At 41.8% G+C, this 27,311-nt stretch overlaps 1 protein-coding gene across 7 annotated transcripts in view; it reads right to left on the bottom strand.

Moving 5' to 3' along the window:
- DGKD (diacylglycerol kinase delta) overlaps nt 1–27,311 on the bottom strand; it is a 70,831-nt gene that overhangs the window by 20,742 nt on the left and 22,778 nt on the right. For 4 of the 7 annotated variants that reach the window (XM_064457228.1, XM_064457224.1, XM_064457225.1 and 1 more), the window contains exons 2-12: nt 23,522–23,632; nt 22,749–22,829; nt 7,960–8,064; nt 6,982–7,114; nt 6,161–6,267; nt 5,478–5,603; nt 4,297–4,399; nt 3,608–3,770; nt 2,169–2,277; nt 1,256–1,395; nt 428–512 (exon numbers count right to left, since the gene is read on the bottom strand). In XM_064457228.1, coding sequence (XP_064313298.1) covers nt 428–512; nt 1,256–1,395; nt 2,169–2,277; nt 3,608–3,770; nt 4,297–4,399; nt 5,478–5,603; nt 6,161–6,267; nt 6,982–7,114; nt 7,960–8,064; nt 22,749–22,829; nt 23,522–23,614 — 1,245 coding nt within the window. In that variant the 5' untranslated portion in view covers nt 23,615–23,632. Of the gene's footprint in view, nt 1–427; nt 513–1,255; nt 1,396–2,168; nt 2,278–3,607; nt 3,771–4,296; nt 4,400–5,477; nt 5,604–6,160; nt 6,268–6,981; nt 7,115–7,959; nt 8,065–11,310; nt 11,565–17,869; nt 18,007–18,319; nt 18,565–22,748; nt 22,830–23,521; nt 23,633–27,311 lie in introns of those variants that run through there. The other 3 variants (XM_064457229.1, XM_064457231.1, XM_064457230.1) reach the window with 3 other exon arrangements.

Raw genomic sequence — 27,311 nt, 5'->3', positions numbered from 1 at the left:
GTCCAGGGCTCAGTTCCACACTGAAAATCTCAATCTGAACCTAGAAACCATCAGCAGTGCAGTTCTTAGAGTCTCTGATTAACTGTGGACCTAAAATTGGGGTTTTACAATTCTTATGACTGCTATGCAGCTTTCCACATCTCAACAACATGATGTCATGACAGGAGATAAAAGTCGATCATTTCCTCTCTATCCTGTTCTGAAGCATTTTCCTCCCATTCCCCATTATGGCTGTTGACTCTGGTAACCCAACCTCCATCCTTCTTCATAACACTTCGTTGACTTAAAGACCCAGGATCTTTGTAGTTCCTGCTTCACCCACGTCATAGCTCAGGCTTGCTCCATTTGAACTCAACCACTGCCTCCTATCATGTCTATTCTGAGACCATTGCTCCCAGTCCCCTGCTCTCTGCATCTCATGAGGTACCTCAGAATCCTCACTGAAATCTTCAGTGACTGTGGAAGTGGAGGCCTGGCGAGGGAGTTTGGTTTCATACACCATGATGCTCCACCTGTTGAAAAGGAGACATCATAGCTGTCACGCCAAGGCAGATGATTTCCTCCTTTATCCAAAGGACATAACAGGTTACAACCTCAAGCAGAACAAACTGCATTTTGGCAGGGGTATGACCGATGTACAGAAGCCATAAGGTTGTAATGGAACTACAGAGGGGCTGAACTAGGGGAAGAGGAAGGGATGACACTATGATCAAGTATCCTACAGCACAAGGACCTTTTCTGTACTTCTTCCCTCTCTCACAGAAATTCTGTGGGCACTACTTGATTCAACATAGCAGATGCCAAGATGCAACTCTAAAGACAATGAGCATTTTTTTAAATGTACAAAGATATATAGGTGATATCAATACTAGAGGTAAAGATGTCCATTTTAGCATTCAGTTTTTATTTCTAAGCCAAACTCAAGATAAACTGGTCCAAATTTACCAAGAAAAAATTAGCTTAAAAACCCCCCATAACTGTAAGGCTGTTAAATTCAGTTGATGAGAACTCTGGTACACAAGGAAGGACACTGGACATCAGACAATTTCACTTATTACTATTCTGCAGCAGTGACACAGAAAGCCAGGCTACCTTTTGTTGCTAAAGGGTGACAGTGGATTATCAAAGAAAAAATGTTAACTGGCATTAGTAAGAAGTTCAGCAGCTGGGTAGAATCAAGAACTGCGCAGTTCTCCTGGAAGGGTATTTTCACACAGCTCTTGAGCGGGGGAGGATATTAGTGATGGTTACTCACCTGTCCAGCATTTTGGTACTGGCCCTCTCCAGCTTCTCCAGGATCTGCGGGAGCTGGGTATCATCATCACAAGCAGATCCCCAGCCTAACACACGGGCAAGGTCATTCCCTGTTCCCAAGGGCAGCACCCCTAGCTGGCACTGCATTAGAGAAAAGGAAACCAAAACTGATATTCAAATGGGAAAACATAAGCCACGAACAGCCACAAGTAACATGACTGATTCCTTACACAGACCAGCCACTGAGAAACAGCTAGTCCCAGGGGGAGGAGAAAGTAATTCAATGGGGAGAACAACTAGAAGAGCATCCAAGTAAGGAAAAATTTCCTCTACTTTTAAGTTGTTAATTGAGAGAGGAGTGTATTACAGCTACCATCCCGAGGAGCATCTTACTGAAAGTAACCCCTTCTGCAGATGTATTTATTTAACCATCAGGTGGTGCTATTGCTTTATCTAATTAGCATAGACATCTTCAAGACAAAATGCAAACAAATTAAACACTGTATGATAGTTCTGCTCCAATGAAGTTTCTGTCTATCCCAGGACTCAGAAACACCACCATGAGAATTAAAGGGAATAGATGAGGAGCACTACCCTTGCGGAACTCTCCATTTTGTAACTGCAGCCCTTTCTGAGTGTACGTCTCTGCTAGCAATGGAGCAGGAGTAACTCAGAGCTACTCCAAAGCTGGATCTTGCAAGAGGGAGTTGTGGGGGAGCAGTGGAGTTAGGAATAATGAATTAGCCTGGTACTGCTTCTTGCAGAAAACTACTGCAAGAACACTGGTGTGGTAAACTTTCAGCGGCTTCAGTGCTGGGGCAAACTACATCTGTATGATCAAAGAAAGTCCTCTTCAACCCATGCTGTTGCTATTCCTTCATTCTTTTATCCAACCAAGCTCATTGGGCAGGTACCTGCTTATGAAGATTGAGGCTATCAATTTCGGAGAGAACCCAGCCAACACTTCCGTCCCCACCACAAACTAGAATCCGGAAAGTGTCAAATTTCTGGAATAAGCGTAAACTACAGAGAAGGGAAAGAAAAAAGCAAGAGAGAACAATCAGCTGTTATAGAAAGAAACCATAAACAATTCCAAACTAGGTAATAAACATGGCAGATTTGCTTAAAGTAAGCTCTGATTTCACAATGAATATGGGCCACTGCCTGTTTACAGTTTAATTAAAATGATTATAAATAAGGAATTCTAAATACAGCTAAGCAATTTACAATGGCTATTCACTACAGAAATATGTCCCAGACATATTCCTCTACTAAAGCAGAGCACTTTTGTCTGAACAGAAGAGGAAACAAGCATGTGATAGCTCATTATCCATTGAATTAATTCCTTGTTGCTCGTTTGCTGTCTTCAGCCCAACACTAGTTATTTGTCACTGTCTGGAGTGCTCTGATGTCACTGCCTTCGCACTCAAGGCCACACCAATTAAAGCAAAGCTTGAAGAGTGGGAACTTTATGCAGTCATTCAGTAAGCAGACAACTGTAAGAGGATGTAAAGTCTCACAAGCTTTAGTTCTCCTTCTGGGAAAGCAACATAAATCAATGCTTTGGCGCCCTGTCTGTCCTGCAGGCAGGCAAACAACTCACCAGCAAGACAAGTGCAAATTTCTCTTTTCACCCTTTCCAGAATATTAAAAACAACCTCTCCTAAAGCTGTTTGAAACTGTGCTTCTTACTGAAGATTTTCCAGAACTAATGCCGGCTTTTATTTTGGTTTTGTATATTTGGGGTTTTTTTTATTATTACCTAAACACGATTTACTGTAATAGAGAAAATCCTTACATCTTCAAGCACCAACTTTATCAAAAGCATTCATAAGAGATGTTTACCCAATGTCACCATACATCTTTAAGGGATGGAAGTTTCACATACTCCCCAGGTAAGTTATTTCTAGATAAATCTCATTCTGACAATACAAATTTGCTATCTATGACATTTGTCTGTTCACCTGATTTCACTCAAGTTAACTCTTGTTAACATTACATCATGATGCCTGTTAGAAGTCTGTTTGCTGACACATTTTCTTCTGTATTCAGGCTTTCCATGCTTGGTCTTCTTCCAGAGGAGTGTTTCCGGAATTCCCCCAAACCCCCTCAAGCTGTCCTGCTGTTACTAATGAATGGAAATAATGACCTTTTTTAACAACGTTTTCCATTTTATCTAATTGATAACACTAAACACAGAGTGGGGAAAATCCCTCCAAACTTCATGTGTGTTCACTTTTCTCTGAGGAATAGGTTCCTTGTTATATTTGAGGATGAGCTTATAATCAAATAAATCACTTGTACTTTTCTGGTATTTACAAGGAATGTGTGCTTCCACAGAACATCTGCTTACCCAAGGTGAGGTCCTCCATTCATGAGGTCAAAGACCTGGGCTGGATTCAGTAGCTGTTTGAATCTTCGTAGAAATTTTACACCTTGATTGTCTCCACTTTTTGAGTTGACAAAGACCAACAAAGGGCTCGTGCAAGAAGGGGGACAAGTAGCTTTCCAGAAACCTGTTGGGGAAAGGGGAAGGGAGAGGGCGGAAAATCCAAGAGATGTGAATCTGCCCATGGAGATGCGGTGACAAAAAAACCCAACACCCCACACCCCAGCACAGCTATGAAGAAACTAATACTTTCCTTGTGCTTATGGCATTCACTGGGTAAACACCAAATGCGCACAGCCCTGAATCCAGCATGAACCACACCTCATGCTGCCAAATGTCACACTTATCTTCTAGCAGTATGCCAAAATTTTCAGCTTCCCCAACCTTTCCAAACTTCTTCTGTAATGTTGTTGTTTTCAATAAATTTTAACAGCTGCAGCTCAGCAAATAATGACGTTACAGGGTAATAAACTGAATGCAAAAGCAAAGCAGACAGTTCACCGCCATACTTCAGCAATACCTTCCAGTTTGGAATTTCAGCAACACCAAAAGGCAGAATTTTCAGTTGACAGAGTCTGGCATTAATAGTGTTAGCTGAAGGGACTGTGACTGAGAGGAAGAGAAAGAAGGCATTACTTACTAGTGATACTTACCATCTGAATCAATGCTGTTAAGAGCAGTAGGAGGAATGACAGATACTTTGCACAACCCAAGAGGGCACTTGTTTGGCAACAACTCTTTGCAAGCTGTGTGTACCTGAAAAAAAAACACCAAAACCCATTAATTCAGATTCTTTTGGGCACTGTGGTATAACTCATAAAACCACCCAACAAGAGGCTGCAAAGGAAAGGGAAGAAAGGAAGAGGGGGAGAATCCAAGAAAATGTTAATCAATAAAGTTATCTAGTCAGAGTCTTCTTCTAATTCTCCTCTTTCCATTACTACATACTTTTTCTGCCATCTGAATTTATAACACTAGCACTTCGAGTGCTGAGAGGACTACATAACAGATTATGTGGCTTTAAGAGCCTTCAGGCATTCTGCTTTCAAAATCCTAGCCTCAGTTGAGAGATCAAAAGTAGCAACAAAAGAAAAAGCTGGGAATTCAAGAAAATGAGAAAGCAAAAAATAAAGCAAGAAGACATGAGTGACATAATAGGTAAGAGCAGAAGGGATTAATAAAGCCACCCAAAAAAGGAAATACAGTGCAGAGTAGGGCACTTAAGTAATTTCTGGTACTGTAAGATAGAGGGTTTGCTTGTGGTTTGAGCCCCCTCCCCCCACATTATAAACACATATTTTGTGACACTTCTCTTATTAATCTTATAGACAACTGGAAAAATAGCAAGATCTGCATCACTGCAGTGGTTAGACAAGAGAAACCTATTGCAATGGGAAAGGAAATTGCTATTATTAAAATAGCTTAGTATTCTTTATTGTCATTTTTTTTGTTGTACCTTTTCAACTTGTAGAAATGACAAATGATGGCTCCCTAAAACCCAACATGTCCCAAGCCTGAGGCATTGATTCATATCTAGTGCAATTAGATTCTTCTATGAAAGCTCACTACCAAAAGAAAATGAGCTTGCAGAGAAGGTAGGTATTTATTTCAGGTCTTACTTTTATACATCACAGTGATACTTTTCAACACAAATTTGAATTTCTGTCTCTTGCAGGCTTTTTATCATCTGGAGAAAGAACAATAACATCCTTCATGGCAAATACTGACACCACGGTTAGAGACGTCATTTTAAGTAAAGGTCATTAAAAGAACACACCACAGACCTGATCAAAGACTATCCTTTTACTGAAATGATCATGTTTATTGAACTCACCATGGCTTTGCACCAAAGGCAGCGCCAGTCTTGCAAACGTAGGACGCTGCCACAGGTTTTATCACACACAGTACATTTGGCGCTCACAGGTAGGTTTCCTTCCAACCACTGATGTGGCATTGAGATCTGCAGATGGTACAGAGGAAGAGAAGTAATATGGACTTTCCAGAGGGCAACACAAGGGCGCAGGATGCACTGTGGTACTCAGACATACAGAGAGGTAAGTCTTTATATGCACTGTTTGAGGACAGCAAAGGCAACTTCTAGAAAACACCTGAGGAACTCTTGTGGCTTTTAACATCACGCTTAAGCACAAAGAGACCACGTGACTCGCCCCAGGCTACCCAGGAAACACAGACTTGCATCAGACATCCCGTATGCTAACGTACTGTTCCAACCACTCATTTATCTTTCTTTTGCCAAAACTCAGAACAGGTTCCCCATGCCTCCAGTTATTTAACCTCAACTCCTCCAGTCCATAGCAGGAGTCTCTTTCTATTAAGGAGTCCTCGCTACCCTGACTGGACTTTTCACAGAACCTTATGCTTTCACAGTAAAGGCCTTTCCCACATTGCTAACATATAAAGGCAGAATCTGCTATTCGTACAGCAAAGAAAGCGGAAGAGCACATGCCAGCGCTTCCACATCAAGATAAGGCTAGAAGAGTTAAGACTAACACCTACCCCATCTTCATCCTCAATGATATCCTTTCCGATAGAGGCCAGAGTTGTCCACTTGCAATTATTGGTTGCCCGCACAGCACACCGCTTGTGGGCTTTAAACTTGCACACTAGAGAGGAAGAATATATTAATCCTGACTCAGAACACATTACATGACAGTCTGTGCAAAAGCTTTCCCAAGTAACCATATTTGGCTCCAGAAGAAAGCATGGGCACACACTTGTTAGCACTGCCAAAACTATCAGCTCTAAGTATACTGAGTAAGATGAGCTAGCTGTTAATTCTTGCCTTGTCACTTTTGCCAGTTGCTTGTACAAAGCTTAGTTATCACCCTGTTAACTTTGACATGATTTACATAGTCATATACTCCTGCATCCTTTTACACAGTGTGGGTGTAACCTCATTCATGCTAGAAGTATGAGCTGTGCGCAGCCAGGTGTGCCTGCTACGCCAAAGCTGAAAAAGAATAACTTCCTGGCATTCAAACACTTAACAAGGATGTTCTTACAAATATGATTCTTCTTATGGACAGGACTATTCTTATGCATATTCTATCTGATATCTCAGAAATACATACCTGTTCACTTCAGATGCATGATTTTAATAAGGGATGGCAATATTTGGGTATATTGGGTTTCAGCATCAGGTCCAGAAAAGACCTCCAGTCTCATACACAGCCTTAGCTCTCTCGAGTTTATTATGCGCCGTTTTTCTACATCTTTTTGCAAACTGTTAACAACATTCCTCTTAAATTATCTCTGGAACTTGGCACTAAGCTATAAAGACAGCGCTCCCAAAAGAGGAAACAAGAAAGCACTCTTACCTTCACATGAGAGCCCATGCGATGTGACTCCGGATAATGCCTCCCGACACACATTGCAGTACGTTGGTCGAGCATGTGAGCAGGCGTACCAGTTATGCATCCCTGAGAAATGGTCCATGCTGTACTGGGTAGACTAGTAAAGTAAATGTATTACAGCAAAGTCTAAAGTAGAGCAACAAGACTTTTTTTCCTTAAAACAAAGACTTGCACATAGCAGTCAGGAAAGGCAGAAACTGAACACTTCTACTAGGGAAGAGCAGACCACATGCAGGTTATACACAATATGGCTGTAACTCAAGGTGGTCTTTAAGCCAGAAGAGACTACCTAAAGAAGAAGCCACACCTTCATTCCTGGTTCCTGTCCTACCTCCCATCCTTGTCTCACTGCAAGTATGTGTAGGGAAATGAACTGGAGAACTTATCTGCTTGAGAATTGATCCTTCCCTTCCCCATTTTTGTTGGATTAATTTTTCAGCAAGATCAGTTCCCCAACCTGGTTTATTGCATGGCAGAGGAATGCTTGTGCCAGCACAGGTTAGGAGACAACAGGAAGACAAGCATTAGAGTGGGGAAAACACAAGACAGCTTCTTTTGGTGGCAGTGCTGGTCTAACTACAGCCCCAAAAAGCAAACAGATGCGCTGCAGTAGGCAGAATACCAAGCTGGCAAGATGTGAATTAGGACAGGGAGGATAACTGAAGAGTGAGAAGACAATGGGAGAACTGTGTTTCAAAACCTACCTATACTCTGAAAAGCACTCTCAGAGTTACCATAGGAGAGTATACAAAGCCACAAGCATTCTTTGGAGAATCACTTCAGTGTATTTGGGATAGCTTTTACAGAAGGCCTAACACTATACCCATTATAGTCAATAAAAACAACCTCTATTAACTTCACTGGAAGCTGACTCCAATCTCGGAACAAGCTGTTATTTAGGGGAGAAGGCACAGAGTGCAAAGGAACATATTTTCCTCTTACCTCAAAATGTTCACGGTTTTGTACAGTCTTCAGTGCTGCAATCCAATCTTCCATCTCTTTTCTGTTATCAGCACAAAGGATGAGCTTCCGACATGGAGTGATAACCTGAAAAGTGAGAGATAATTAATAGCGTGTATTCTGAGCATGTCAGTGAGACACAGCAAGAGAACACATTATCACTAGTGTAGTCTATTGAAGCAGACTATTTTCAGAAGCTATGAGCTGCAAAACAGAACAGAAATTATTTGCGTCTTTCAACCATGTTTCTCTTTCACCATAACATATCTTAATTCCTTCATAACTGTACAGAACCACAGAGATTTTAGCTGTCATTCCCAATACTGAACTGAATAAAGAAATCTCTCAGACTCAAATAACAGCAAAACACAAATCAAGCACAGAGGAGTGAAAGTTAATATATTACATGTGCAGAACTAGCATAAGGGTTTTTTAAGTACTTAATGACTTTTGAAATTGGTAATGACATTAAAATATTTTGTTAACTCCATAATATATACCATCTTCTAGCTATTAATAAATCAGATAACATGCTCTGTAACATCATACTAAAAACCTGTTTAGAGTCATGACAAGTGGGGAGGGAGGAGGGGAGAAATCAAATAAAATAAGCTATCTAGAAGATAAACCAAATAAGCCATCTAGAAGAGAAATCACTGTATTTTGAACCCTCATGTTTCCTGAGGGCTTGTTCTACATTTATTACATAGAAGATATTCCAACAAATGTTTCACTAGCAGCTTGAGGTTGTGGTGAGTTTGCCTTCCTCTAAAAATACTCTTCTCAGTGTGTTTCTACGCTGCGCTAAATTCCGTGCATTAGTTGCCCTGTGTTAAATAAACAGTTCCGCATTTTAATAAACAAGCAGAAGACATGCAGGATGGCCAAAGCTCCCCTCTGCCCAGGAAGGCGGACAGCTCTCCGTGTAGCCTACCACCAATGCTCTCTCCTTTTGTCAGATGGCAGCAGCAAAGAGAAATAAAAGCTCCTAGCCATTCAGAGGACCACATCTGCTGTCCAAAGGACTGCCCACTCAGCTGGTGTCTGACTTGACTATAAATCAACATTTATTCTTCCTAAGACAAAAGTCTTTCTTCCCCACACTGTTGTTACCTTATCTTATGAACACTGTCTCCCTCTGTACACCTCTGTACTGATTTCCACCCAACTGACTTCTTAAATTAGAACCATACTGAAGTGTTTGCAAGATTTAAGAAAAGCTGCGTTAAGGTTGAGCACCATTAACAAAAATCAAAAGGCTCCCTTTTAAGTCAATTGTAAAAACTTCCAGCAGCCCAGACTCTCCTGCGGCCTCCACATTTTGTACATTAAAAAAAATTGCCTACATCATCTGCTTTTCCAGCAAATTGTACCCTAACATCTGAATACATGACCCCTGTTAACTTCTAGTCTGTTTCTCGCTTCTCTCATTATGAGTCACAGAACAGATGAGAAATAAAAGCCTCTGAAGTTGAACATGAAACTTTTAGTTGATATTGAAGTGCATCAGCACATCCACTAAGAAATGTGTATGTAATGTCAACCAAAAAGATATGCTTGTAAATTTCTGCTTCATTTTAAGTTCTTCCATTTTCAAAATACCTTTTCAGAGGATAGACTGTAACATTCACTTGCAGTAACACTAACTTTACCCAGAGACCTTACCAAACTTAGAAAAGATTGCTACTGACACATTAAGTAGGCAATGAATGGAGCTAAATATCGTTTTAAAGCAAGGACTGGCCATTCACATTAGAAACACAGTTTTGGCATGGAGTGTTCCATCTCGGACAGAATGACCCGATATGTATCAATTGTAAGCAAACAGAAGTAAGTATTTACAATTTTCTAAAAATAAAATAAAATTCTAAAATAAAAAGGAAGAAGTCCTTCCCTCTTCCCTGACTCTTCCTTTAAACAATTCCAGCTCTGATAAAATTTTTTCCCAAAGAAGGTAGTCAGAGGGGTCTTCCTACTTTCCCAAGGAAAAAGAAAAGTGGACGGTTAACTGTATTTCCATCAAAACCTCTGCTATATAAGAAAGGCTACCCTAGAGACACCTTTTATGGAGCATGAAACACTACTGCAAATATCAGTGTGAAGTTAGAGAAGAACTAGCAGCATCTCTGGAGTTCTGCTAAAAGGAAGCAGCTTTTTCCCTGGAAGTAAAACCAAGCTCAAATAATTTGTTCAGACAGTGCAGGTCTCTGCTTTTTTCTGGCGACAAAGACAAGAACATCTATAATTGCCTATGTACAATAGTACCCTATGTGAAGTCAAAACATCCTAGGATGAAGCATCCAAGGGCCTTTCGTCGCTTTAAAACCAGCCAGTTTTTATAAGGAAGTGCCAGTTCATTCAACAAGCCACTGGCATGTTCTTGGGCAGTGGGGGGAAAAAAATTTAAAACAGTTGGTAAAATTAATTTATCATCACCACAATCCCATTTCACAACACTCCTATTCAGTGCTGTCCCTTTTCATATTTTTCTTTCTCTTTTCGGCGGGGGGAGGCAAATGCAAAGTACATAGTATCCTTTTTACATCACCTTGCAAGACATGAAATCTAAAATATTGGCATAAAATACCAAAATGCAGATGCTCCTTTGGTAAGAATTAATTTCTGAGGCTACTGACTTCCTGGATCACTGGAGAAACTGTCCAATATACAAAATCATTAATTCTTTCTTAAGTCACCTCTGCATCATCTTAAAAATTCCCACATTCAGTGTTGGACAATCCTCTGTTCAAAGAACAAATTTAAAGTTTACAAGACAAGAGGACAAATAAAAAGATCAAGAAGATTTTCATACTTGAATCATCCAGACAGAGAGTCACAGAATTAAAATAAAGGGTCTATTGTGTAACTACAAAACTGCAAATAAAATGTAACTTCGTGCAAGATAAAATTATGAAGAGCATTCCCCCTTAGTCAGTTCTAAAGCAACATTTGCACAGGGATTTATTGGTATCATCAGAGGTGGGAAATAAAATAATACAATCTCAAACCTCACTCATTTTCTAAGGACAATTCAGGCTTCACTGTGAAGGACAGATAAGATTTTAATGTAACTAGTGTAACAATTCTTTGGGGAAATTAAGAAACCAAACAAACCTGTTTTTCTGATTAACATGCAGGTGTTACAGTTAAACATTTTAATGAGGATAATTAGGAATCCAGAAACATGTTAATAGGGACATTTGCTTCGCAGAGTCGTTCAACAGTTCTTGCCTTTCTTACAGCCTCACAGACACAACAGCCAACACCAGGTACCCTGTAAGCATTAAGAGACTCCTGCTTTCCCTGTGCTGCAGGCAGCCACTGGTCTCTTACCTGCGCAGGCTGGTGTGCAACAGGAATGCCACAACACTGGTCCTGAATAAGGGCAGAACTGAGATTAGCAGAAACATCCTCTCACTCACAGGGAAAGAAAAACACTCATCCTACCACTTCTACCTCCTTCTACTTGAGCCAGTAATTTCAACTCCAGGCATCCACCTGTTGAAGGATACTAGCAGAGGGAGAAAGGCTATTACATACACTGTGCTGCCTAGAGGAGACTGATGATCAGTCTAACACCTTGCACAAAAAAAAAAAAAAAAAAAAAAATCATTCTTGTCATCTCCAAAAGAAGCCACAGCAATCTTCCCCCTGAAAAGCTGTCCTTTCCCAGCCAGGGAGTCCAGGGTGTTTGCTCTCGGCTACATCCGTGAATTAGCTGATGCTCTGGAACATGAGGCTTGGTTATCCCTGTTGGCAAACATGGCTAGAAATGAGCACAGTCCAGCTATTTTTTATGTTCCAGCTACAGCTTTCGACCAACATCCTGGAACAGTATATTCCACAGGATGACGACGCACTAGGTGAAGTAGCATTTCCTTTTATTTGTTCTAAATTTACAAAGCAGTAATGTCATCCAGTGACCTCTTGTTCTCATATAAATGGAGAGCACAAAAACAATGATCTGATTGCTCTTGAGTTAGGATGGGGGCTGCCTTGCTAGAAGTTTAAAAAAGGCAATTAGAAGTTTTTAAATTTATTTATAATCTCATACATTTCTGGCCTGTTTGGGGATTGACAGAACTCTGAGTGTTCCTGCCCTGAAACAGCTCAGAATTTTATCTAGATATGAGCAATTATGTAAATCAAAAGTGCTTGTTCTTCCTAAAAAGGAAATATTAAAAACAAACATACTTTTTTGATCCTAAATGCTGTTGAACTTCTGGGTGCGGTTCTTTAGATCTCATTCCTTAGCAGAACTGGATACCCAGAGCTCACCACATGCCACATGGTGACTTTATTAAGCCCAGCAAAAGAGCGCAACTGTCCCGAGGAAAAAAAAAAAAGCTGCCAATCCCTCTAATCAATCCTGAAGAGCCATAAGGATGAATGGGAATGGCAGGAAAGCTTAATGACATTTCAAATCACGGCACAGGTTAATTTACAGACTCCTCACTGTATACAAAACCCCAGAAAGATCTTTTGTGGAAATCATGGTGACAATCAACTACCCACCAGGTCACCCCTTTGCAGACTGTTATGTGCCCTCTATGCAAATCAGCCATCCCAATTCTACTAGAGAAACTCTCAATTTTCAAGCTTGTTCACTCTCTAAATCTAAAACAATCTAAATCTGAAAAAAGTCACACCTTCACTGGCTATCTTGTGCAAATACTGATGCTCTCCTGACGCTTCTCCAGAGTTTAGCTTTATCTCCTCTGCCTCTTCCTCATACAGCATATGCCCTCATACCAGCTGTTAACCCCACCCCTCATGCTGACCCACATGCCCCTGTCCAAAACTAACACCAGTTTACTGACATTTCAAATCAGGCCAGCTTGCAAACAACACAGCCAATCACAGAAAATTTCCCATTTTGCATTCTAAAAATGGACTGGATGTCTCTGGACGTCCTTCCCCAATGAACAGCTGTGAATAATTGGATTAGAAAGGCAGTCCCAAAAAGACTCCTTATATTAGACCAAATTTTAAAGAGAAATCTGCTATACTTCACCCTTTGGTGTTTTGCTGTACTGAGCAACCTTCCTCCACCCAACAGCCGGAGCATAAACTTCATTCTCTGGTCTTCCTGCCATCAAAGACAACTTTATCATCTCTGCTCAGTTCCTCCTTCAGCATATTCTGGCTGCCCAGAAACTTCTCAGCAAAAAAAGTGACAGTCTGGGCAAACATGCATTAGGACTTGCTTGTTATCAGAGTAGATTTGGTGAGCTCAGTGACCACAAAAGATGGCAAAACAAGTTAAGATCACACAGGCCCAATCACAGAGCTGGCTGAAGACGTGCTGTGCGGGGAGGTGGGGCCAGGGGGACATACGACTTTGCTAAATATAGTTTTTCTGATGTGATACATTTCTCTGAGTAGCTGAAAGTGGGTGTATGAGAACACCTGCTCATTCTGACTGCTTCCTTTTACTCACATCCTGTTCAAATATAGTTTTACATTCAAAGGTACTAGCCACAAATCCCCCAAAGAGATCCTGGATTATTCCAAACAGTTGATGACTTGGGTACAGGGACAACAGGAATTTCTGGGCCTCAATAGACCGAGGAATTGCAACTAGAAAAAAATAAAATAGCTGCGAGAATGATGTTGGTGCAGGCAAAAAGTTCAGCTTGATCACATATGTCAAAGGCGGGGAAAACATCCACCATCCGCAGCTAACTGCTACATCTGCTTCTGTAGAGTGGAGTAAGTTCTTGGTAGCATATGAACCCAAAAACTCAGGAAGAAAAATTGGGTGAGATTATAACGAGGACCCAGCCATTTTATCCACTTCTGTTCTTGTTCCAGCAACAGCAGTAGTTAAATGAACACTGGTATATGTTAAAATGTTCATCAGCAAGAGTCACAAACCAGCAAAGTCACTGTATGTTTCAAACACGATTGCTAAACTCACAGAGGGTAAAATGGACTATGTGTGGATTAAGAAATTGCTACTCCTTCGGAAAATACACAAAGTTAAAAAGACAACTGTGAGAAAGAGAGAAGAAAGGAAAATGAAAATATGAGTTTCCGATTCAAACCAGTCCTTTACACTTGAATTCTTAATGAGTATCAATGCTTAGACTCATGGGAGACTGAGGCTTGCCCTCCTCCTCAGACAACATCCCTCTTCCGATTTGCAATTCAGCTTTCACCCAGTTTTACCAACAAAATCAGTCCCATTAACTCACTGCAGAGGTCACTTAGAGCTCTCTAGAATTGCACCGATTCATTTGTCTTAAAACCTGGATGCTACCCTGAAGGGGAAAGAAAAAAAGAGCTTTTCATATGACACTGGAAAAATGTACCGGGTTTGTATTTATTTTTATAGTGCAAGATCTTTATTTCCTGCTAAAAATGACCATCTTCCATCTATGGAAACTCTCATTTCCACCAAATAAAACAAGTCGTTTATGCTCTTTCAGTTGTGCCAAATTCTGCTTTTTTTTTTTAATAGCAATACTAAGATTCTCAAAGCCCTAAGAGCCCAAATCTCTTTTTGCGCTATACTGAGTATTTTAGCCCCAACTTCCACGTGGCTGTTTTACTTTAATTTTCAATCTGTAAAATCAGTTCCACTGGAAAACAGGTACAGCACACGGTGTGGTCTCTTTAGGGCCATTTTTACATTATTAGGTTTATTCATATTGCACTATGTACCTTGTCTGCCAGGGGATTGCACATTATAAGAGCATCTTCTCTGAGCACTGGTCATTGGCACTTAAGCCGCTACGCTGTGCCCGCAGATCAAGTTCAACTCATGCTGACCCTCCATCTGTGCTTTCTTCCAGTCCCTATCTTCCCCAATGCTGCAGTGGGAAAGCAGATCAGACAGAGTGTTCCCTGGGAAAATTATCATCTCTCATACCAGGGTCACATTCCTACATGCTTCTGGAAACTGTTCCTAAACAAGGCACATTCCTGTTCTTGGCAATTGGTAAGAGGAGCACAGACAAGGAGAGATTTTAGGACTTCTGCAACTTACTGTATAGCTGTCAAAACCTAGAGTGTGCAAGGAGGTCTTTGCCACTGTTAGCAGGTACAAAATGCAGACAATCCTGGTCATTCCTGCATATTAATCAATAGACATCAGCATGAATGGAGGAGCACCAAATGGGAACTGACAGGGCTGCCATGCCAAGTGCCAGAGCATCTTAGCACAGCTCTGTTATCCACCCACCCTTCACTTCACACAGCAGATGTACACATGCATCCTTTCTTCATCTGTTTTCCAAAGGATGCAGTCCTGCCAGGAAAAGTTCCCAAACAGAATTACGCTGTTCAGAAAGAGCAGCACACTTGGGAAGGTAAAGGATATTTCAGAGAAACCTTCCTACTTGTTCAAACAGAAGCAAAACCATGAAGAACACAGGGGCAGGTCAATGTTGCCCAGTGGTAGAACTGCTGTCCCAGTGGGCTCATACACATCAAGGCTAGTAGCTAATAAATCACAGGATTAAGTAATAAAAGTCCTTGTCCACGGTAGGAAAATGGCCTGTTACTGACAGATTATTGTTAGTAACAGTTCCTCACAGCCCCCTAACCTCAGCTGTGTTGAAAAGAGGCTGGTAGCTAGCACAAAAGGAAATTAATAGCTTTCAACAGCCTGGTGAACCCAGTAGCTTTCCACACTGGGTCACCAGGCAAAGACCAGTCCTGTTTCACCCACTACAACAGTGAAACCATCACAAGCACCACAACTGGTAAGACTTTGTTTCTGTTAATATTATTAGCAAGTCTCTCCCTGCCTGTCAAAATGGCCAGAGTAAAGATGTGCATAAAAAGAAGGCTTTTTCTTCTAGAGCAGCTCCTATGTAAAACTAAACCCATCATGTTCTCAAATGACCTCCTGCTTATCACAGGTTGCTCGGCCTTTGTGTCCTCACCTGGAAGGGGGCAAAGACGCTGGAATCTGCAGCCTTGCTCATGAAGGTAGATAAAACACCAACACAGCACCAAGGTTACAAAGAGCAAAGAGATTATCAAACAAAAACTCCTAATGTTCAGGCACAAGGACAATTAACAGATGGTGATTTCAAAGCAGTAAACTTCCCTTAAAGAAACAAAAGCTCTTCACAAACAGCTGTCTTCACTTTCCAGCTCTGTATCTATCCTGTCTCACAGTAAAATACGTAAAAAGCTCAGTCTAATCTCCTTCTCTTACAATAGCTTCATCTTTCTCAAGAACTCCTAGCATATTTGGGGGTCATTCTGTAACATACAGTAGCAATCACCAGATCTCTCCACCCACAGCAACTTCTTCCAGACTCTCTAACTCCTTCCATGTTTACCTTCTCTTCAATGTTTTTTTTCTCCAGATTTTTCCTTTGTGCAAGTAGACTAACAACCAGCTCCTGCAGAAGCTGGATTAAGAGTCCTAAAAATCCTTGACGTGAAAGGATTTTAAATGACTATTTTCACTGACTAACAGTGACTCAGGTCTGTTTAGCAAAGGGCCTTTCCTTAAGCAGAAAAAAAATTGCACTGAAGTCTGGATTACGAACTACTAAAATAGTAAAGTATTTTGAAACTGCAGCAGTTCTGACAGGAAATGGGGACCAAACTGCACTTAATGACAGGAGGTGGCGAAAAACAGCAGAGTGATTCTGGACATGGCAACTCATGGCTCGCCTCATATTTTCACTTGCTTATAAAGAAAATTCTGACAGCTGCCAATATAAACAGAGCAAGAGGACTAGCAGAGAGTGTACAATTCCTGAATGTGTACACACATGGGTGTGGAAGAGGCAACAACCCCCAGCAATGCCTGACTTTCCAATGTGCACTCTAATTTTGTCCTGTTTGGAGAAGAGAGTTTAAAAAGAAGGGAAGAACCATCCCTTTCACCAGTCCCTCTTTTCTAGTCTTTCCCTTATCCAAACCTTAACAAGGTGATCCATGAGACTGTACAAAGGAGCAAGGTGAGGAACCAGGACGCTTGGTGACTCCCCTGTGTAGCTATGTTCCCAGATTAGTAAGCCTTTTTGCCCACTTCGGATAGCTGTCGTCTTCCCTCTGGGTCCCTCACCCCCATGCTGAGGAAGCAGGGAAGGAAGATCCCCTCCCTCACTAGGAAGCTGGGTGATTCCCTGCAGCATATGTTCAAGCCCACCTTTTTTGAAGTGCTGGGGCCACAAGGGGCAGTTTGGGCAATATGTGCAAGTGTCAAACCACAAAGATTTCCCTGATCTCTATCAGCCCAAGCTCGAAGCCCAAGTCTGACTTTCTGCAAACAGCTTGTAATAAAAGTTCTTATATTCTTTCTCTTCATAAAAGTAAGTCACATGCTCTTTCTCAAAGCTTGTATTTCAAATCAGCACAAGTAACCTCTGATCCGGGTTCCTCTTGTTTCAACAGTGCCTTACAGGCACACAGCTCCTGCACTAGATGCAAGCAGCAGACTTTCTGCCTGACACGTAGCTTCAGCAGCTCTATTCACTCTTTCAAAAACATAATCTTCAAAGAAGACTTCACTGCCTTCTCTGCTAAAAAGGATATATTTCCACTTAAAAGCACTAATACAAATAATTCAACTTGACACAAAATCACAGAAATGGCAAAGGCACTTTCACTTCATTGTGACATGAATTTGCAGACATCAACAACATACTCTCCCCCCGTCAGGAAGCACCCTCAGCACTTTTATCTTTTGTTAAAGTTCAAGCACTTTGCCCTGTGTTTTTAGGAAAGGTTAATTACCCCAAAATGAAGATTCATGCTATTTCTCCACAGCGTCAACAAGCCCTGGGACAATACAGCAAAAACATACAGTCCAAAGGATATTAGATGGTCACATAAAACTTCACAAGACATAAACTGACATCTTTGCTGCTGCATAAAGTCAGTACTAAGTAACAAGGTTGTAATAGTAAAAATAGTAGCACACCTCAGGCTTCCATATGGCTGGAGAATTACATCCATACCGCTTCTCAGATATGAGAGCATGCTCTCATTCAGGAGCACCAGCAATTCCCTGTTCCTCATCCTACCGCAACCATCGTCGCCTCCAGTCATGCAAGCTCTCTGAAAAGAGGTATTACTCTAATCTCAATGCTTCCTCTCTCCTGTGACATTGGTCAGGGTGAATCATTGGTTAATAAACAGCATTTCTTAACTGACGGGCGCAGCATTTCCAACAGCACCGCAGGCACATTTCCCTTTACCCCGATTCTGGAGAACTTATCTGCATAAATCCCCACAGGAAGGAACACCTGAGCAGTTAAAAGCTTGTAGCAAACTTATGCCAAAGAACCTGAGCTCCTGATGATCTGTTATGCTGGCACAGGTGCCATGTTTCTCAATGCTCAGTCCAGAAAACTTGGACTCCTGCTCTTACCTTTCACGTTCAATCTTCCTCTAAACTAGTGTCCAGAGCAGCCTACTTACTCAGGAAAAAACCTAAACAGATGGCTTGATATGCGATTAATAGGATTAGTCCCCTCTGTGGTTAGTCTTTCTGAGCTATGCTCCACTTGCCACAAGCTGATTAGCTGACTGCTTAAGGAAGAGCTGGGATAAGTTTCCTTCTGACGGCAGTGAAGTAGAGAGGCAGGCGCTGACTGTAATAATATGCTGCTTCCTGTCTGCGGCTGAGCTGAGAGGTACTTCCCAACAGCAAAGGGTTTACAGGAGCTCAGGAGTTCAAGCTCCACCTCTTCCAGTGAAGAGCCTTTAACTATGGAGGAGGGGTCAACAGCATGGCTCCTGGCACTCAACAACATGCTCTGACCGAGATTCACTTCCACTAAAGCATCAGAAAGAAGAAATCAAACTACCCACATCTCTCTCTAGAGCTGAGGTTTCTCCTATGGGATCTCAAAGCTATGAATAAGATGGGATGGGAAGTGAATGTTGTAATCCATATTGCGTGAATGAGGGTGAAAGTCCACACCACCACACCGCCACTTGATAGCAATAACTGGAAAACATTACAAAAACACCATGTGAGAATCATACTGAAACACAAAATATGTACTTGAAAAGATGTGATGTCCTCTTAGGCCCTCTCCTGTTGATGATAGGTGGTTTTTATTAATTAAATTAAAGAACTAAAGAACACATAGTTAAGATTTTTTTTTCTCCTTTAGCTTTATACAAATCCGGCACAAGGCAGGAAAGTGATAAGGACCCACACCATCAGCTGTGCCAACTGCACTGAAGACAGTAGGCTTAATTCAGTTGGCACCTTCCAGGAAAGACCAGATCTTCAGCCAACACACCAACCTGAGGAGCAAGAATTTGTTCACCACAGAAGCATTTACAAAAATGGGGCTAAGGAGATGACCCAAAGTCCTTTCAAAGACTCTTGAGGGGATACCTGTGGTGGCAAAGTGTTGACCTGAGCAACAGGCAATAGGGAGACTGGTGCCCCCTGCCAAATCTTACGGGCTTCATAGGGGAGAATGAGCGTGCTGGATGGTTCACATCCACAATACAGGCAAAGCAGTCATTTTGAAAGAAGCATCTCCAAAACCTAGGCTTGCTGGCATGATCTAGATTAAAAACGATTCCAGGTTCAAAGGATTGAACTCATCCTCATGGCATATTTTGTTTTAATGCTCCTAGCGCAACTGCAGGCTAATGCATTAGGCAGGCACATCAACCAAGTTACTGCGAAATTGAACTGTCTAAGAAAAAGCTGTTCATGGAAACAGCTCACTGGGAAGATCCAATGTGTCCAGTGTCATCCCAAATCATCTGCTTTTTAAAAATCAGAAGAGGCTTTAAGGGTATGGCTGGGAAAGCTCTGCTCAGAAGTCAGGGTCAGGCTTTGACCTCGCCCATCCAACACCGCTGATGTCTATTTGAGGAGGAGTACAAATGTAGGCACACACTGATGGCAAGAATCCAGGCTAAAAGTTGACCGCCCTCTTTGTAATAAATGGGTCTGAAGTACAAGGACAACATGGTTATCACTGAGCTTTTAGCACAGCAGATGCTCTTTAAAGCTCTGTAAAAGACATCAGCCCTAGGAAAATCTGCTGGTGAGAGATCTATAAACCAGGTACTAAGGGATCATACATGGAAAGAACCAGTCATTTACAGCCCAGATCCCAAAAGAATTTGCGTCGTAGACAATGACTTAGAAGGACAGAGATGGCAAAGATGTGACAGAACCAGTAAATATTACATCTACAGTCCTCCCGAGAGAAGAGAGACCTGGCTATATGATTTGTTCCGAGGCTTCCTGCAGCCACACTGCCTGACCTAAAGGAACAATAGCTCAACATAAAGCTTTTCCTTACACCTCTCAGGAGACAGAGCTGTACAACATCTTAAGCTCAAAAAAAGTCCCTAGTCACATGCTCCCAGCCCATTCTATAGTCACGTATCCATTAACTCTGGGTAGCAGTCCTGAAAACTGTCCCCACTGCAAACGGGATACACTCACTGAAGAAATCTATGGAAGATCAACTAAGTAAACAACAGCAGAATCCATATTACACACTCTTCAGAGGAAGAGGTCTGCATCTTAATACTCACTCTTCTCTCCCTCCTGCCTGCTGACAGCAAATTAGTTGTCAGACTTATGTCTTATACAAAAGGTTTACTGGCAGCTATATTTTTTACCCGTATTCCTCTATTTATGCAACATAGCCTTTGTTGGCTCTATGCCCTGGTTTTCTTCTCTCATGCTGCTGCCTCCCTGCCCTCCTCACTGCTCTTTTGCCAGTTTCTCCTCTGAGTGGTCACCCCTTATAACCTCTTTTCTTTGGATTTCTGTTGCTCCTCTAAGTGGCTTATCCAGTGTTTCCTGCCACTTTTGTCAGTACCTTAGGAGTGTCATTCATCCAACCTGACCTGCAGAATCTATACATTAAGCAGTACAGATGCCTGGACAGAGGGTGAATTTTCTCAGAAAGAAACCACTCCTTCATAAATCCAAAACTACCAGTCTCCATTGGAGAAAACACAGAAACAAAAAGAAAATCAGAACATCTAAAACTCAAAGGAACCAAGATGGGGAGATACAGGGAGGAAACATAGTGGTCTCAAAGAAAACCAAGAGAAAATGGCAAGACTGCAAGGTGTCTTTCCATGTGCAAGCGTCAAAGCACTGACGGCAGTGATGTGGCAGACCAAACAGCAGCAAGGCTAGCCAACCTTTTGATTTTCTAAGTATTTTTACAGCTCATGGTAAACCACAGTCAAAGCCCTCTGTAAGCCATGATAGACAGAGTAGATAGAAATTAAGATGAGAGACACTTTTCCTGAAGTTTACCTGAGCCCCATGATATAGTGATCAGCTGAAGACAGTGCAAACTGCTACTTGACTGTCAAAGTAATCCTATACTTTTTAAGCCCCTAGGGAAGGCAGAAACTGGGAGCCTGATACTAGTCACGGAAGTAACTCTTCACTGTTGGACACAGATGGGGCAATCTGAGAGAGTAAACACACTATTTCCTCTTGTCCCAACATCCAGTGTCTCTGACAGAGATTAGATCTCTCCCAACTATAATAATATGCAAAACAGTAACAGTACATTTGCTTACCCGAAAAATCAGTCTTTATCTACATATGGGAAAACTGAAGCAAGGCCCAAGAGAAAATGCATTATAACAGGTAAGTAACTTCACATTCTTGAAAACTTATCCCTTACTGAATCCTTCTCTCTGTGCACACACACTGACACCTGATATCAATATTTACTATCAGACCCACATGGACCTCCTACTTGTCCAATTATCAATGCAGAAAGTATTTTCAAACTTTGAGACAGTGCTGGGGCTTCATCTGGGCGTAAGGTGGATCCCATAGCTGTTTTGCTCAGGCAAAGCAAAAAGCTTCAGCTATGTAATGGAGACATCCTTTGCTAGATGTTGAAAGCAGTGGGTCATTACTGCTGTGCAGCAAGGCATACTGCTCAGTCTTGGACACCACCTGCAGGATCAGCGTCCTCCCTCCACCTGGATTGCTCCCCTCTTCACCTTGCCTTAGACCAACACTACCTCCCTTCTGCACACCCTCCCCTCTCCGCCCTTTTCAGCCTTTTGGAGGATGCATGAAGGTTACTGCTGTTAGCCAACTCCAAAGCTCACACTGCTGCTTGACACTTACCCTGCATGGCTGCTGTTAATGGCTTTTTTCTGCACACCAGGCATTGCCCCCAAAATAGAGCCTGAGGAACACCTGCATCTCAGAAATACAATAATTTTTTCTCCCAGTTATAAAGCCTGGAGAAAATGAAGCAGTGACACCACCACATTTCCAGACTGCAAATATTTAGCGCATATTCCACATCTAACAAGTATCCTAAACCAATCTCACAGTTATTTCTGTGTGGCATTTTTTGTTCATCCTTTTGCTTACCACTATATATAGTGTGCATATACAAACACACATACAGCCACATACAAATAGAGTCAGAGAAAGAAGTTTACATATTTTAAGGCCTGAAGGGAAAACTAAATTCCTTTAGCAAGATCTCCAGCATAAACATCAACATCACCCCTAACTCCCTCAGCAGAACAAATTTTTCTGTCCCACTGTGTAAATGGATTCTATCAAACCCTCCCAGCTTGTAGGTAAGAAAATCCCTGAACGCAAAGTTTTAGCACTATACATAGTAATTCAAGGTATTTCCCATGTGCATGAAGAGGAGCTATAATTGCTGTAAGGAAAAATAAGTTTATTATTTTTTAATTATTTTTTTTTTTAGTGAGAGAGGCTGTGAAGATTGTTCAGATATTTTTAAACTCTGCAAAAGAGAAAGGATGTAGGGTAAAGATCCAAGAAGAATAGAAAATAATGCAAAAAGTCCTACCGTGAAGCTGTTATTGACATTCTTAGTGCTGGATTCTGCCACACTGGCATCTGTCAGATCCACCTCATCAAAAATAATGGACTGAAAAGAAAAAAGTAAATTCCCCAATGAGTTATTGAATCCAATGCATAAGCAGCAGACCCAAAGGATCACGTCTGTACGTCTGACTAGCACATCACAGCCTTTTGTGATCTGAAGGAAAGACCCAGCACCAACAACATGAAGGACTCGTAAGTCTAGTTCCATACAATGGTGCTCTGACTTGCCTGTCTCCAGTCAGTGAATGCAATGACTATTTTTATTAAGGCATTATTTAAAAATAACATTGTAGGCTTTGTTCTTGTGAAAGGAGACAGATTTATATCTAGTTGACTATCAACATACTAAACCAGATGCATGGCAGCTCTGATTTGATAAATTCTAGCCTTGCTTGTCTCCTCCATTTCCTCTTTTCATTCTTATTTTCTCCCTTCTTTTTCAGTTTATATTGATTCAGAGCCCATTCCCTACTAAAATGCACTAAGGGGGAAAAATGTGGAAATGTGGAAAAATCGGTATCACTGGTTGACATGATGCTTTACTTAACCAAGGATTTCCAAGTGTGAGGCAAAACACAGGGATCTTCTAGTAGCTACAGAATCTGACGACAGGTGCTTTCAGAGCACGTGCTCTTTTCTCTACTCAGGGCTCTCTTCTCACAGACGCCCATATGCCTCCAAAAGCACCACCACTGACTTTCTTCCCTTGGACCTTATATATTGTCAAGACCTTACCTTAGCAGTTTTTGCATAGTAGAGTGTTCGTCCTCGCAGCTTAAAATATCGTCTCTTCCAGCGCTGGAAGGAGCTGGTCTGTTTCATCAGCATCCCCTCTTTTATGATAGTCTACAAAACAAGGTGGGGAGAGGGGTGAAGTACACATTTTACATACAGGCATTGTTTACGCTCTCCTACTATATACCTGTACCAAAAAAGACCAGAGTTTGAGATCTATATTCTTAGTGCCCTCTGCTGGAAGTGCTTAACAAATTCATCCAACGTAAATGAGCACATTTAACAAGATTAAACCGTCACAGTGCATAACCCACACTGGGGTGCAGTTTTATCCTCGTCTCCAGTGCTGTCACGATACTAGAAAAGATAAATAATTTATGACTGAATAAGCATTTCAGAGCCTAACAATGACTCAGGGAGCATAACAGTTAAACTCACTGAGGTCAGATTTCAGTTGCAGGTAATTGTGCCTTTCATTTAATTGGCATTTGATTCAAGCACATACACATCACAGTGTATCTGTCCCTATCTCCAGTTCTGCCTTGTGAAATTAGCATCTACCTGGCACAGAGCTGGCAAGCTGCAGGCCCACAGGGTGAAGAGTGAAACTATAGCAAAGAAGGAGCTGAATCCAACTTCAGCATTTGGTATTCTTCAGATAGTCTTGGCCCTGCCTCAGTACTCTCTGGCTGGCTGCCATTTCCCAGGGCTGGAGTGCCAAAACTGTCTACGCACACTGCCTTTTTTTCCCCTTTAACTACTTTATAACTAGATTGACATACCAGCATACACGGTCCCATATGCTCACTCACATACTACGCATACACAGACGTATGTATTTAATCTACATGCACTTCATTCTACTTCATCAAATATATTTGATTCCTTCACTGAGGACAGATTTTGGATACCAACAGCTACATGAAAATAATCTCAAAAACTGCATCTTAGACAAAAGTTAGAGCTGAGGATTCAGCCCCAAATTACTGATTGAAGGTATTGCCTAGGAACAGCAACCGGTGCTATGTCATACCTTAGTACCACAGGAAACCTACTTCTTTCCCCAAGAAATAGCCCCCAGGAACCCACTTTTGGCTGAGTGGGCCCAGTGAGATAAACACACAGTTAAAACATGGGAAACAAATGGTCCCACAATCCTGTAAGACAGGTTATTCTGTATCTTGATGCCAGGAAGATGACACAGCTGTAAAATACCAGAGGTCTCAGTGCAACTCAGGTTTGTAACAGAGTCAGGTCACCAATGACTATCAATTAATTCATGAACACAGTGTTAAATGTACATTGCCAGGCTACTACAGAGCGCAAAATAAATACTCTTACTGATCCACAGGGTTTAATTCATTTTAGAAACCCTTTCCAGGGCACTAACCTTGCTTTTAAAATGCTATATATATTGCTAATGCAGCTCTTTCCTTTTTGAAACAGCTGCAGATTTTAATACTTTCCACATACACTGGGCCTTGCCAAGCTCAGAGTTTCCTCAAAAAGCACTTGGAAAAAAATGCTGACTATAAGAAGAAACATCCATCTGACAATACATGCTTCTCCCTTACTAGATTAAGCCATCCTCAAACTGGCCTGAGAGATCATAGGGGCTGGACCACCATGGTGTGACTCCACTCACAAACTGGCTGTGAAAAGTGGGCCTCTGCATACCCCCAGATCTGAAAGAGAGCTGCCATCCACAGAACCCACTAGAGACCTTCCTCCACTGTGTTGGTAAAGACAAAAGGGTGATAGCTCCCCTTTCTCCTCCAAAAGAAACATCATCTACCTTGGAGCTGACTCCAAAGCTAGCCAACCCCCACCCACACCATTTCCTAGTGTTCTGTTTCGCAAAGCCACCTGCACACTGGCAGAAATACCTGTCAGTGCTCGGGAAACACCCTTAGTGTGCCTGGTTCAATGAGGAATTGCCAAACTCCATGGTATTTCCAGCAAAATGAAAAGAGATAATGAAAATGCACAATTGAAGACTAAGCTCATATGAAAAAATGGCTGTCTCCCACAACAGCTCCCCACAATGCTGAAGCGGTCACTGAAAGACATATTGGCACTCATTTTCCATAAGTCACAACAGGGACACAGCAGTAGGAATACACTCTAAGAAGCCATAAGACATGTGGGAGCAGCTTTAGAGCCCAGAAGTTAAACACACTACAGAGATAACCAGAAACAAGATGTTTCTGGGTACTACGCAAAGAATCTGAAACTCAGCCATGATCTTAATCTGAAGCTTCAGCATAAGAGAAAATGGGAGTTCAAAGACTGACCTGACAGCATCCCTTGCTGAAATGACCCCAAAGGTGAGGCCAGAGCTGAAGGCACCCATCTGGAACCGAGAAAGGTGCAATTGGGCTTCCACTCTGCCATGGACTTTTTACAAGAGCCCAATAAAGCAATTTGCACTCTGCGTGTCTCCATCTCCCATCTGCCAAGTGGAACAAACAGCACTGCCCAACTCTGTGGAGTCCTACTAGAATATATATATATAATATATATCTGTCTGATGGGTTACTTTAACCTCCAGCACCTGAGTATTAAAGAGAAATGTAAAGCAACAGCATCTACGTGACCATGCTAAAGAAATCACACATTTCTGCAGTTCACTTTCTACAGGGAAGAAAACGTGGCAAGAGATTTTCCAGATTAAGACAGAAACATGGAGTGATCTTTTGCATTCCTTGGACAAAACCACATAAAATTAAAAAACGAGACAGACAAAGTAGCTACTGAACTCTGCAAAACCCTGAACTGATGTTAGTGAGGAATTAAAAATCCTGGGGAAGACTCCCAGGATGCAAAGCCCAAAGATATCAAGTCAGCCAAAAGCCTGATCAAAAAATAGCAACTTGCAGGAGGAGATTTCAGAGCTCTGTTGCTGCGCTTATTCACAGATATGCTTAAACTGGGGTTAGCCAGAGCCCCGCACGCCCCAAGCTCGGTCAGCAGCACTCTGGCTACTCAAACTCTTGCCCAGCCCACCAGAAGAGTAACTCACAACAAAACAACGCCCCTGCTTTCCCTCAGCTCCCACAACTCCCGCCTGCCACACTCAGCTCCCGAGTGCCACACATCAGGTGGCTCCCCTCACATCGGCAGGGCTCACTCACCTCTGCACAAGACATGTATTCCTCCATTCCTCTTTTAAACAGAACCCTCTTTTTAAAAAAAAAAAACAACAAAAGGCAATAATCCCAGAGGTCACCTTGCCCCTCCCTAAGTAGCAGTTTATGTCATTTGCCAGCCTCTATCTATAGAAAACCTCACAGCTACATAACTCAGACATGAAAGGCCAGTTAGAAGCGAGCTCTTGCATGCATACACTGCTCGGAGAAAACAAGCCTCTGGTTCAGAGCTGCCCATCTCTGCACGAGAGCGGCTGTTCTATTTATAGGCACACAGCTCAGTAAAGAGTTTGGTGGGTTTGGGCGGAAAGGGCTGGAGATAAGATCAAGATGACTTTATAAAATGATTCAGACATCGCTGCTTTTCTCCTCCTCTATTTTAATTTTACAGCCAAAGGACTTGCTACTTGCAGAGGAATGCAGCTGAAGAAAATTAGCTGGGGAAAGGACCTGACACCAAAGTGACATTGAATGAAATAAATGGGGAGAGATGAACAGTTATTTCTGCTCACCAGCTTCTCTGTAGCTTTTTTAACTGAAGATCTAGTTTGATCAGATTACTAGCCATGTAATTCATCAAGACAAAAGTGAAATTACTTCTCTGATAACAAAAAAAAAGTTAAATCTATTTTTAGTGTCAT

Source organism: Phalacrocorax carbo, chromosome 7 (assembly GCF_963921805.1).
Source record: "Phalacrocorax carbo chromosome 7, bPhaCar2.1, whole genome shotgun sequence".
In the NCBI taxonomy this organism is placed as follows: Eukaryota; Metazoa; Chordata; class Aves; order Suliformes; family Phalacrocoracidae; genus Phalacrocorax; species Phalacrocorax carbo.
The sequence above is the reverse complement of the archived record's forward strand: the minus strand, read 5'-3'. Positions and strand labels throughout refer to the sequence as shown.